The sequence below is a fragment of the Gastrolobium bilobum genome, unplaced genomic scaffold (genome assembly GCF_033153095.1).
Source record: "Gastrolobium bilobum isolate Gb01-03AN ecotype WA unplaced genomic scaffold, APGP_CSIRO_Gbil_v1 utg8685, whole genome shotgun sequence".
Classification (NCBI taxonomy): domain Eukaryota; kingdom Viridiplantae; phylum Streptophyta; class Magnoliopsida; order Fabales; family Fabaceae; genus Gastrolobium; species Gastrolobium bilobum.
Genome location: NW_026898457.1, coordinates 483253 through 496162, shown reverse-complemented (window position 1 = coordinate 496162; position 12910 = coordinate 483253). Strand labels below are relative to the sequence as shown.

General features: G+C 33.9%; 1 protein-coding gene across 1 annotated transcript; it reads left to right on the top strand.

Annotated features, from left to right (window-relative positions):
• The first annotated feature begins 2361 nt into the window (after positions 1-2361).
• LOC133316494 (uncharacterized) lies at positions 2362-8480 on the top strand. Its single transcript, XM_061518250.1, has 11 exons — positions 2362-2764; positions 3141-3455; positions 3529-3637; positions 3729-3822; positions 5071-5158; positions 5250-5333; positions 6271-6367; positions 6479-6566; positions 6763-6868; positions 7114-7206; positions 7791-8480. Exons 1-11 carry the CDS (start codon positions 2594-2596, stop codon positions 8187-8189), a joined length of 1644 nt encoding a protein of 547 aa, XP_061374234.1. The 5' UTR covers positions 2362-2593; the 3' UTR covers positions 8190-8480.
• The last annotated feature ends 4430 nt before the right edge of the window (positions 8481-12910 follow it).

The following is a 12910-nucleotide window of genomic DNA, read 5'->3' as shown; positions in this document are numbered from 1 at the left end:
ATAATTTTTTATTCCTATTTTTTCACTTTTTTTTTGGAAAAATTATTTTCACTTTCTTTATTATATTGGGCATTGCTGCATTTGTTTGATTTTGATGCCATAAATATATTTTTATGTCATATTTTTAAAAAAAATTGAAATATGAATTAAATTTTTTAAATTTATATATATATATTTATCCAATTTAAACGGTTGAACTAGTGACCTACTGGTTAAACCAATGATCAAGTATCTCTACCACTTTGATTACCTGGCATAACATTATCACACTCACTTTAATAGAAAATTAGGAGGCTCATATGTAGTGTTTGAGGATAATCGTTTATTAAGTGAATTGTTGTGGACAATTATTTGAGGAATGGTAAGGATATGAGATTGAGAAGACTAGAAATATAGATAGAGTGGTTACTTGTTAGATAAAAGAAATTAAAAACATCCTTAAAAATTATCCTATAATCTTATTTTAAGCGTATGTTTGAGTCTTTTCATACGTGGATGTACACATGTTGACCCAAATTACTTTAGATTATCTATAACTCTTTTGTGGTGTTTTCCTCTAATTGTGAACATTTATGCAAACATGCAAAGAAAGGTATATAACATCTTTTCATCATATTTTGGATTGAAAAATCTATCCAAAAAGAGTAAGTATAAGCCCCTGATCTATTTTTGAAATTTCATTTTGAAGTCTCGAGTCTGTTTTCATTTCTCCTTTCTCACTTGACCCCATATAATGGACATTTTCATATTTGCTTGAAGTTAGCATTCACATACAAAATTAGTTTTTTTTCCCCTGTTATTATCGCTTAATTGCAAATTGTTATTGTAAAGTCATAACCTAAAAAAGGAACCGGCAAGGCATTAGGATTCAGAGCAAATTCTGCAATGGGCTTTGTTGTATTGGATCAGGTTTAGATTGTAGATCCATAACAACTACACCCCAAGTCCAAAGAAGACTAAATTAACTCGAGCTAAACTCGCAGCACGAGTTTTGAATACGCTGTTGAAAAAGTTTTAATAACATTTTTTTTTTGACACATTTTTTACTATTGAGTGAATTTTATATAAATTTTATGTTAATTCAGATATTTTAATAATAAAATTTATTTAACAATAAAAGTATATTAAAAAATATGTCAAAAAATAGATTCTTAATATTGTTCTATGATGCTAGGATTAGGAACTTGTTACAATGCAGAGGGCCTTACCCAATAATACCACATCATCTGGTGTCGTGAGACACTTAAATTCTTTCTTCACCCCTTTCACTTTCAGTAATTTGGTAATGGATTAATGTTTCTAAGGATAATTTTATTTCCAAGTGGAATTCATATGAGGTCATGTGAGAAAAAAAAGAGAGAAAAAAAAATATGAATCTCACACATTTTTTTTTATAGGTACGTAAAAGATAAAATTATCTCTTATAATAATATAAATATGGAGTGTGGTTTTAATGGATCGGCAATCTAAGCCTGTTTGATATCTGTTTAATTTTTTAATTTTCAAAATAAAAAATAATGTTAAATAAGTTCTGTTAGGTAAAAATAGTTCTAAAAATTATATATATTTTTTTAATGTGTAGATTTAAAATTAAAAAATATATCTAAGTTGTTATTATTTTGAATTTTAATTTTTAAAATATAAAAACATATATTTTATTAACTATTGTACAGAATAAAATCAGAGAGCCCCTTCTACAAAAGATAAAATAAAAATCAGACAGCCCCTAAACACTGAACCAATACAAGAAAGCCCATTGTAATCTCAGAATATTCTCCTACGAGTCCTACAGTCTCTCAGTACACAGCTTCTAGAAGCGAACCGCAAGCATAGCAGTTTCCCCGGTTCACTCTTTTATTTTTTATGACTTTACATTTAATAAGGAAGATTATACTTGCAACCTTACAAATCTCTTACAATCATATCTTTAACCATTGGTCTCGGGCACTAAACAATTATTATTTTTGCAAATTAAACTCATGGGGATTCAATTTATCATTTAACATGACATAACAAACTTTCCTACACAAAACATTTTGTGGAGTTAACATTTTTTGAAAAAAGAAAAGAAAATTACGGCACTCAAACGAATCTTTATAACATTACACAATCACTTTACCTACAATATAACTATTATAAAACTCTTAAACTCATTAATTAATTATTAATTCACAATAAATAATAATTATTGATTAACAAAAATAAACATTTAAGATATGATTATAAGAAGTTGTAAACAAAAATAAATTATACATCTTCTCTTTACAATAACCATGATAATTTGCAATAAAGCGATAATAACAGGAAAGAAAAAGAAACTAATTTTAAAAATTTAAATCACTGCCGTTCATTCCGTTGACCGGCAAAACATGTGATGTAAACCCCACTTTCTTCTTCCTTTGATCTGCAACTGTAACAAGCAAAGGAAACCTCAAACGAAGCCATTGTTGAACTAAAAAAGAAAAACACAAAAGGGAAAGAGGATTCGAAGGACCAAAAGTGTTGAACTCAATTGAAACCCTAGTTATAGTAGAGTGATGATAGTAGTGTTATGTCGTGATCGTATGTTGCGGTTCCCATCGTAATCGCCACCATGATCAACAACGGGAACGGCGTGATTCCGATGTCGTCTTCGTCGGGAACCGCACAACCCTCTGGTTTGAAGACATATTTCAAAACCCTCGAAGGCCGATATAAGCTTCACTACGAGAAGACTTACCCTTCCGGTCTTCTTCACTACGCCCATGGCAAAACCGTTACTCAGGTCCATCCCTTCTTCTTCCTAGGGTTTCCTATGATTCTTATTTAGTTGAATTTTTGTTTCTGATATTGAGTTTTTTTTTTTTTTTTTTCAATTCGATTTTGGCAATTGTGTTAGTTCTTAAGTTATTGATTTTAAGCAAATTCCAGGGTCATTTCGTTGATGTGTTTTATTCAGTTCCAGTGGTTATTTTATTGTCGTCTAGTTAGCTATTTTGTAGAATCAATTTCAGTGAAGGCTTGGCAGGTTTGTTTATTATTATGATGATTTTTTTTTCTTCCTTGTTCAGTGTGTGTTGCTCCCTTAACAGTTTGTAGAATTAAAATGTAATATGTAAACATTAATCATTAGGACCTTGTTGGTTGGGTTGGATGATCAGGTAACTCTGGCACATCTCAAAGACAAGCCCGCACCTTCAACTCCAACTGGGCAGTCTTTGAGTTTCAGTGCCAGCAGTGGTGTACGGTCCGCTGCAGCTAGATTGTTGGGAGGAAGCAATGGAAGCCGTGCTCTTAGTTTTGTTGGAGGAAATGGTAGCAGCAAGAATTTTGCTGGAAACACTAGGATTGGTTCGATTGGTGCCTCTAGTTCAAGTAATTCAATGGCTAATTCGAATTTTGATGGGAAAGGAACTTACTTGATCTTCAATGTTGGGGATGCAATTTTCATAAGTGATTTGAATTCTCAAGACAAGGTATATTGGTTTGGTTTGGGTGGATTGTATGTAATTTGAAGTTTCTTCATGAGGGGTTTCTTGTTCAATGTAGGACCCCATAAAGTCTATCCACTTCAGTAATTCAAACCCCACATGCCATGCATTTGATCAGGATTCAAAGGATGGGCATGATTTGCTCATTGGCTTGAGCACCGGTGATGGTAAAAAAATGCCTTCACTGAAATTTAAATTTCCATTTTGTGAGGAAAATTTAAACTTTATCAATTTATTATTCCTGTGTGTATTATGTAGTTTACTCGGTGTCAGTGAGACAGCAATTACAAGATGTTGGTAAAAAGCTTGTTGGGGCCCAGCATTACAACAAAGATGGTTCTGTCAATAACAGGCAACATTTGATTCCTTGTGATGTTTTTCACTGCAAGTGTTGGCGTTTCTTAAAATTGCTAGCTTTTGATTATTAATATTACTGAGAGATATAAAGGTATATTAATGATGATTTTAGAGTAATCTTATATGCAGCAAGCGTTCTTTGCTTTCTTGAGAGATTCATGTTCGTTGAGGGTGATCTTGTGAGTTTTTGAAAATATATCATAAGAAACAAATAGTCAGTTAATATTATGCTTAGATGGCCAAATTTTGATCATTTCTGTTCCTTGACTGTCATCTGTCATTCTGAAAGTTGTCCCTAAATTTCATTGAGTATGACTACCCTGAATACCTGACTTTGCAAGAAACATATTATACTGTTTGTTAGTTATAGACAGGAGCGGCACATAGTGCATTGGCTCCATGCAGTTTTATTTTTTAAAATCTAGTATTTTACTTGGAATTTTTATTTTTCATTAATTTGGCCCCGAGACAATAGTGCTTCTTAAGGTCTTGCTCAGCCACTGCATGTTGATTCATGTCATGGTGGCTGCAAAGTATATAATAGAAGTTATTGGGCTATGTATATGGTCATCTTAAGTTACCTATACCAATGCTTCACAATCAAGTCCTTTCCATTTCAGTTTGTTAAAGGCTCATTCGGCCCTGATTTAGAATGGGCATGGATATGGGTTATCTATGATAGATTAGAGTAGATCATCATATGAAGTTGTTCAGAGAACATCAGATATACAGGGAGGCTATGAGTTCCTTGTGTTTAGGGTCACTTTTTATATTGAGATGAACTTTTTACAGTTTTAGAAGTTATCGCGATTATCTGCTAAGTTATGTGCATGTTCCTCTTCCTGTTGTATGCTGTAGGTTTATTCTTTCCATATTTGCTGTTTGCCTTTCAGCCCCCTTACATGTATGGTGCAAGTGATTTGTCTATGAGCTAGTAATTTATCTTGGTGTGAAATAATGAAGATTTTCGGTTAATGGGAAAATGTAGCTCAATTGTATACAGCTGATTTATTATAAGTGTATATTTTTCATACTAGGTAAAGTTTGTGATTGTTGGTGCATAGTGAAATTCAATGGTCTTAATCTCTTGGCATTGAATAGTAAAGAAGCTAGAGGTCATTTGTTGAAATTGTTACTTGTTAAAATTGTCTTAAGTATTTTAAAGATCTTTAATGTATTGGATTATCGTGTTAAAGATACTGTTTGGAAACTAGCTTTGATTGATGTATTTTGCTTTGAACAGTCGTTGTACTTGTATTGCTTGGGTGCCTGGAGGTGATGGTGCCTTTGTTGTTGCTCATGCTGATGGGAATTTGTATGTATATGAAAAGGCAAGACTCAATAAACAAGAGATATGCTAATTTCGGTTCAATTTCTATTATGGTGATTTGAGCATATATTAACTTTCCTCTCCCCTTTCAGAACAAAGATGGTGCTGGTGATTCTTCATTCCCAATTCTCAAAGATCAAACACAATTTTCTGTTTCCCATGCACGTTACAGTAAGGTATTGAGTTTGACATACATTTGATTTCTTAACAAAACATGAATATGGATAAATGCTTTCTAAAATTTCCACATGTTTAGATTTTATACAAAATTGATGACAATTTGTCAAATTTGGTTCCTATGTTAGCATAACCTTGTACTTACAATTTACAATGTCATGTAAAATCTGTGGAGTTGAATTGAAGCTCAAACTATGTAAGGGGTGTTGTCTGTTTTTTATCGTAGTTAAATTCAGCTTTAATTAGTAACTATATGAAAATGCGGCTGGCCAACTCTTAAGTGTTGATCAAATGGCAGTCTTACCATCCATCGAGAACACTTGGAAGCTTTTCATAACTATCCAGCAACAATTCCCAACTTTTTACCTTGAGGACAAGGTTAAAGCTTTGGGGGGAAATATTGATAGGATTCCTCCTGTAATGCGGGTTTACACTAGCAAGGGCCTTACGGGATTGGGCTCTTCTCGACAAACTGATCATGCATGACCTCCCCCTTTATTGGTGGGAAATGCTGTTACTAACAGCACTGGGTATGCAAATAGGAAGTTAAATAGGAAAGACGGGTTTTGAAAAGAGAGAGGGGGGGCGGGGGGATCTAAGCTAATTGTTAGTGAGAAATTGGGAGACTCAAGAATCCTCTCATGCTCACGGACTATATTTTTACTCTGTTTTGACTGATATCACACTGCTATTAGCCATATCAATACCATACTCTGTTTCCAGTTCATCATTTTTCTCTTTTAATTGCTGTATTCCTATCAATTAGTTCTTATAGAATGTTGCAAATTGCAACTCTATTGTTTAACATTTGATTAATCATGCATTTAAACACTTTTTAGGCTTAATTTGTGTAGGATAGATTCTAGATTATTCTATTATGGAGAATTTCTTGTATTATCTCTATCATCTTTTTTTCTTTGAATATTGACTTTGCAGAGCAATCCAATAGCCAGATGGCATCTATGCCAGGGTTCAATTAACAGTTTTTCTTTCTCAACTGATGGGGCATACTTAGCAACAGTTGGAAGAGATGGTATATTTTATTTATCCTTCCAACACCATTGGCACTGTGTGGTAGTTCTGATTTTTATTTCATTTTTTTTACAAAAATATCTTCAACATTTATTTTACTTATTTAATTCAGGTTATTTACGAGTGTTTGATTACACAAAAGAACAACTTATATGTGGTGGGAAAAGTTATTATGGTGCTTTGTTATGTTGTGCTTGGAGGTGAGGCATGTTTGGTTTTAGTCAGTCAATTGGCATATTTCCATATTTGGATACTATTTCCTTAGTTCAGTTCTTACTCCAATGCTTCTAAAATAATAATATTAACTTCCTCTAGATTGTAACTGTGTTTTCTTTGTCTTTCTTTTAATTCATACTTCGAAAATACAATGCCATAATGGAAAGTCTGCTTTAACAGCATAGATGGAAAATATATTTTGACGGGTGGAGAAGATGATTTAGTTCAAGTTTGGAGTATGGAAGATCGCAAGGTTGTGGCATGGGGTGAGGGACACAACTCATGGGTAAGTTGTATGGTAACTTTGAGTAGGCAAAATTTTTGCATCATAGTACTAAATTAGTTTTTGAGAAGATGAGCCTTGGCACAACAGCAAGGTTGCTGCTTTGTGATCCGGTGGTCATGGGTTTTAATGGTAGAAATATCTTTTCAACTTGATATGATAAAGGTTGTGTCCAACCAAACTTCCCCAAACCAGGAACTTCTCTACTGTTAATACTGAATTTTGTTTTTGTCTGATGCTTTGATCAGGTCAGTGGAGTGGCTTTTGATTCATACTGGTCATCACCTAATGCAAATGACAATGGCGAGACTGTTAGATATCGGTTTGGTTCTGTTGGTCAGGTACTCAAAAATGTTTTCACTATACATTTTGCTGTCTCCTTCTGTAGGTTTGGCTCTACCTTTCAAAATTGTGCTTTTCACCTGATTTTTTTTGTCCTTTTATCCATCCCACGTTGACATGATTGGCAGTTTTGAACATATATTGCTGTGTCTTGTAGAAGTTTGCTGATTGCTAGTTATGGCTGTTTAGTGACACTGGGGGGAAATTCAGGTCCAGAAATGGTTTCCAAGTATTGGTTCTGTGATGACTTCCAAAAATCAAGTAGACTGGAATATCAACTATATGCCTAATTAAAGCTAACTTGAAAGCTGAAGGAAACACAATCAAGAATGACGGCCTTAAATATATTGATATAACTTTTCTCATGTAGTGATTGAGTACTGGGGTTTAGCAGATTTCACACACACACACACACACGTATTTATAATATGTGATGTTAGACTTTTGAAAATGGCATTTGATCTTTGTGATCATTGACAGGGGTTATGAATATTCATTCCTGAAATTTCCTAACTTTTTATGTGTGTTGCATTACTCAACCTCTTATGTGAGCAAAAATGCACTAAAGATGTTTTGGTGTTAGGATACGCAATTGCTTCTGTGGGACATGGAAATGGATGAGATTGTAGTACCCTTGCGACGTCTTTCTTGTGGATCCCCGACTTACAGTGCTGGAAGCCAGTCTTCTCACTTGGACACTGTTGTCCCATTGGGTACCTTGCAACCTGCTCCTAGTATGCAGGATGTTCCAAAAATCTCTCCACTGGTTGCCCACCGTGTCCATACCGAACCACTTTCCGGCGTGATATTTACCCAGGAATCTGTACTTACTGCTTGCCGGGAAGGGCACATAAAAATCTGGATGAGACCTGTGGTTGCTGATAGCCAATCATCAATCAACTCTGAAACCTTTTTAGCTACTAGCCTCAAGGAGAAGCCTTCGAGTTCGAGTAAGATGGGCAATGCTAGCTATAAACATTGAACTAAATCTTGGTAATACTCCGAAGGGAATTTTCAGCAATTTTTGATATGGTTTGTTTTTCTTTTTTATCCGGTTGGTTTCCTAATTTTACCATGCTGATTGTAGTAAAGATAAACCAACTGGTTCTATTGTATATTCTGGGATGAGCATGCCGTTGATGGCACTGTGGGGATGTGAGGGTGAGTTCTCTCCCGCCTCCTACTGTAAGTAAAAAACCGGCTCATTAGGGTATGTCTGATTACAGGAATAATGTGAAATTGGTTCTTGGAGATCTATACTTTGGAGTCAATACAAGCCTTTATTCTGTTAGCTTTAATTGTGTTTTTTTTTTTACACATATATATATATATATATATATATATATATATATATATATATATATATATATATATATATATATATATATTCCTTTTAAAATCAATGAGTTGCATATAGATAGATTGGGAGTGAGCGATTTGTGTGAAACCTAAAAGATGTACGCAAATATTAGCACTCAGTAAATTATAGGTGACGTTTTGTGCTCGAAATTGGATTTGGATCTTCCAATGTTAATTATTTCATTTGGTGTGTACTTTAGAATTAAAATTTTAATTTTGAATTCTATTTTATAGAATTAAAAACAATTGTAATATATTTAATTCTTAACTTACATCTTAAGAATTACAGTTTTAAATGCCAAATGCATAAGTTAAAATTAATATTTTGCATTTTCTTGTTTATTTTTATTGCCACTTACATGCTTTAAACAATTGCTATTGTCATATTCTTTCAATAATTATTGTCGACAATTATCGTTGTTGGCACGCATCATGTTGATATCACATCCAGATAGTGTCACAAGGCGAGAGTTCTTATTTTATTTGAATTAGAAAAAAATAAAATTAGTAATTAAAATTAAGTCTTCAGAATAAAAGGATTAAAACTTAATAATTAATATCACTGCCATTAATATATTCGTTGTAAAATAATTGATTTGTACAAATTATTAATAAACTCAAATATTTATCTTATCCCTATAAATGAATAGCTCCACACTTTTCTATAAAAATTTCACCTCTCACTTTTAAGGTAAACAAATCCTTAATTAGATAACAGGACCAGCAAAATATTATCAATCACATAAAGGGTCTTGTGTAATGAGTTCCTTGTAACCGAAGATCACTCGTTCTAATTTGATAAACAGCCTCTTTGTAAAATTAAAAAAATTATAAAAGTAAGACTAAGTGCAATCAAACTCTCACTCCTAGTAAGTCGAAAATTCTTGTTCACTGTAATTTGTCCAACATGAACAGCCTCCTTTGTTTCTTGCGACCGTGGCCCAACAATTCTCGTAGAAGCAGTGGCTTCTTTGTTTCTAATGAGAGAGGGGTGCCAAACACGGTAAATGTCTATTTGTATATGTTAGAATATTATGTTAAAATAGTACGGTGAATATAATAGAATAGTCTCATATTTTGTATATGATAGATTAGTTTATGGGTTTTATAAGAGTTATGTTGTAGGAAAAATGATTGTGTTATGTTATAGAGATTCGTTTTGCGTGCCGGTAGTTTTTTTTATTTTAAAACATGCGGTCCCACAAAATATTATGTGTAAAAAAGTTGTTGTGGTTATGTTAAATGATAGAATGCAAACCCTTAGTTTATATATATATATATATATATATATATATATATATATATATATATAAGGAAACCATTGCAATTGCCGGAAATACTAGGCCAAAACTCTCAAGTACTGTTCTAATGAAATGAATTATATATATATATATATATATATATATATATGAGAGGTGTTATATTTACAACTCAAATAGTTTACAAACTCTTACAACTATACCTTAACCGTTGATTTCCGTCAATCAACGGTTGTCATTTATTATGAATTAAAAATCAATTAATAAATTTGATTTGCAAAAATCTTAATCGTTGATTGACGGAAATCAACGGTTAAGATATTGTTGTAAGAAGTTGTAAATGAAGATAAGTTGTAAATATAACATTCCCATATATATATATATATATATATATATATATATATATATATATATATATATAAAGTAAATGTACAGTGACTAGATATAAAATTTGGTGTGATTTACTATCTATTCCCGGAAGTACATAGTTATAGACTTATAGTAAATATTATAATTATGTACTTCCGGGAGTATAGGGGTTTACATTTCTGCAGCTGTTGTACGTGCAGCAATCAAATATTTGCCATATATATATATATGAAAACATTAAATGCGGAAAATCATAACCATACAAAGGATGAAAACATTAAATATGAGAAATCATAACCATAAACCTGTCGTTGCTGTACGTAAAGCGGCTGCAGAAATGATTTTACCATATATATATATATATATATATATATATATATATATATGTATATATATAAGTAAAACCCATTTGGATCCCTAACAAAAAATACGGTCCTCACTTTAGTCCCTTACAAAAAAAAAATTAGTCGTCTGGTCCCTATAAAATTCAAAGTGGACCAATTTTAGTCCTTTTGAGGGACTAATGTGGGTCTTTTTTGAATTTGTGAGGGACCACGATTTTAACTAAATGAGTTCACTTTGAATTTCTTAGGGACATCGAGACTTTTTTTTTAGGAACCAGAGCTCTGCGTGCTCGTATTAGACACACAATTATTCAATCTTAAGTTGGTACCAGAGCTTTTTTGTTTTAGGAACTTTCCCTTCCGCTAAAACCCTAAGCCCACTGCTTACTTGTTCTCTCCTTCCTTGTCATGTGTTCCTCTGGCTTACAACTGTCAAAAGCATTGTTCACGTCGCCGGAGTTACTGTTCATCGCTGGAAACACTGTTCCGGCATCCTTTTTTGGTTGTTCCACGGCAAAACTGCTCAATTTGTCTCCTATTTCCAAATCTACTCTTGGTTCTTCGTGGGTCTCTTGTTTGGTGCATGTTTCTTCTTGTTTGGCTATCAATTTGATTCTATTTGCTTTGTTCTGCAAGTTTTTATTGCATTTATAATGGCAGAATCATTTCCTGTTCACACGAAGTATGAGGAGCGTTGTTACACAAAGTATCCTTACCGGCAACCCTCTTATGCTGCGAATATAGCTTAGTCATATACTGCTTTATCTAGTTCAGCATCTCTTTCTCTCTCCTGCAGACTATGCAACACTCCAGATTCTTCTAAGGAAGGCTTCTCCTCAATCTCAACCTTCTGCTCCAGATATTGGTAATCTCGTTGCTTGTGTTTCTCATTCTACATCACTTGATTGTTGGATATTTGACTCAGGTGCTACCGATCACCCCTGTGGTAATAAAAACTCTTTATATCTCTTGCTTATTCTAATCATTTACCTTCGTTTACCCTTGTTGATGGCACTAAAACCCCTGATCGTGGGATTGGACAAGCTCATCCAACCTCTTTTTTGACTTTGACATCTGTCTATTATATTCCTGGCATCCCTTATAACTTAATTTCAGTTAGTAAATTGGTCCACTTCCTTACTTACATTATTACCTCCTCTAACTATTCTGTTTTTGTGCAGGATCCGGGTACGGTGAAGACAATTGGAGTGGGCCGTGAGTCACGAGGTCTTTACTATCTGGTTGTGCCTCGTCCTTCAGTGGCATGCTCTCTCACAGAATCTCCACAACTTATCCAAAGTCGCATCGGTTATCCAAGTCTTTCAAAATTGCAGAAGATGGTTCCTCTTTTATCTGGTCTTTAGTCTTTAGATTGATTGTCGTGTCAACAAGAGAAGCACACACGCTCCTCCTTTGCCAATCGAGTCAATAATCGAGCTGATGCTCCTTTCTCTCTTAATGCTTCAGATATTTGGGGTCCAAGTCGTACTTTATCTGTTTTAGGCTTTCGATATTTTGTTATGTTTATTGAGGATTATTCCCGTTGTACCTGGATTTATTTAATGAAAAATCGTTCTGAGTTATAAAAGGTTTTCTGCTGAGGTTCATACTCAATTTGGTGCCTCTATTCGTATTTTACGTAGATATAATGCTAAAAAGTATGTTTCTTTTGACTTTTCTAATTTCATGGCCACACAAGATACTTTACACCAGATTACTTATCATCACACTTCACAACAAAATAGGGTGGCCGAACGTAAAAACAGACATCTCATTGAAACTGCTCGAACTCTTCTTATTCACATGCATGTTCCTCTTCACTTCTGGGCAGATGCAGTACCCGCCTCTTGTTTTATCATCAACCACATGCCTTCCTCTATGCTTAACAATGACATTCCCGATATGCTCCTCTCTATCTTTTATCCCCACATGTCTTTGGTTGTACTTGTTTTGTTTATGATTTCACTCCTGTTAAGTACAAGTTAACATCCAAAGCCTTAAAGTATTTTTTTTCTTGGTTATTCTCATCTTCAAAAGGGTTATCGTTGTTATTCTCCTGATCTTAAGCGTTATATTGTTTTCACTGATTTCACTTTTCTTGATCAACAAAAATTTCATTCTATACCAAAACAGTTGTCACAGGTTGATCAGGTTATTCCTCTTCCTTTTCTTGACTTGTCTTTACCAGCTGCAGGTGACTCTGTTCTAGAGGAGCGACCTCTTGCTTCCATCCCTGAGGACCGCTCTTTTCTCACCTATCAGCGTTGTCAGACTGTGCCTCATGTGGACTTGACCCCGACTGACTCATCGCCTTCTCCTGTCGACTCTTCCCCTCCAGATCCCTCGCTAGAAGTCTTCCCATTGCCCAAAGA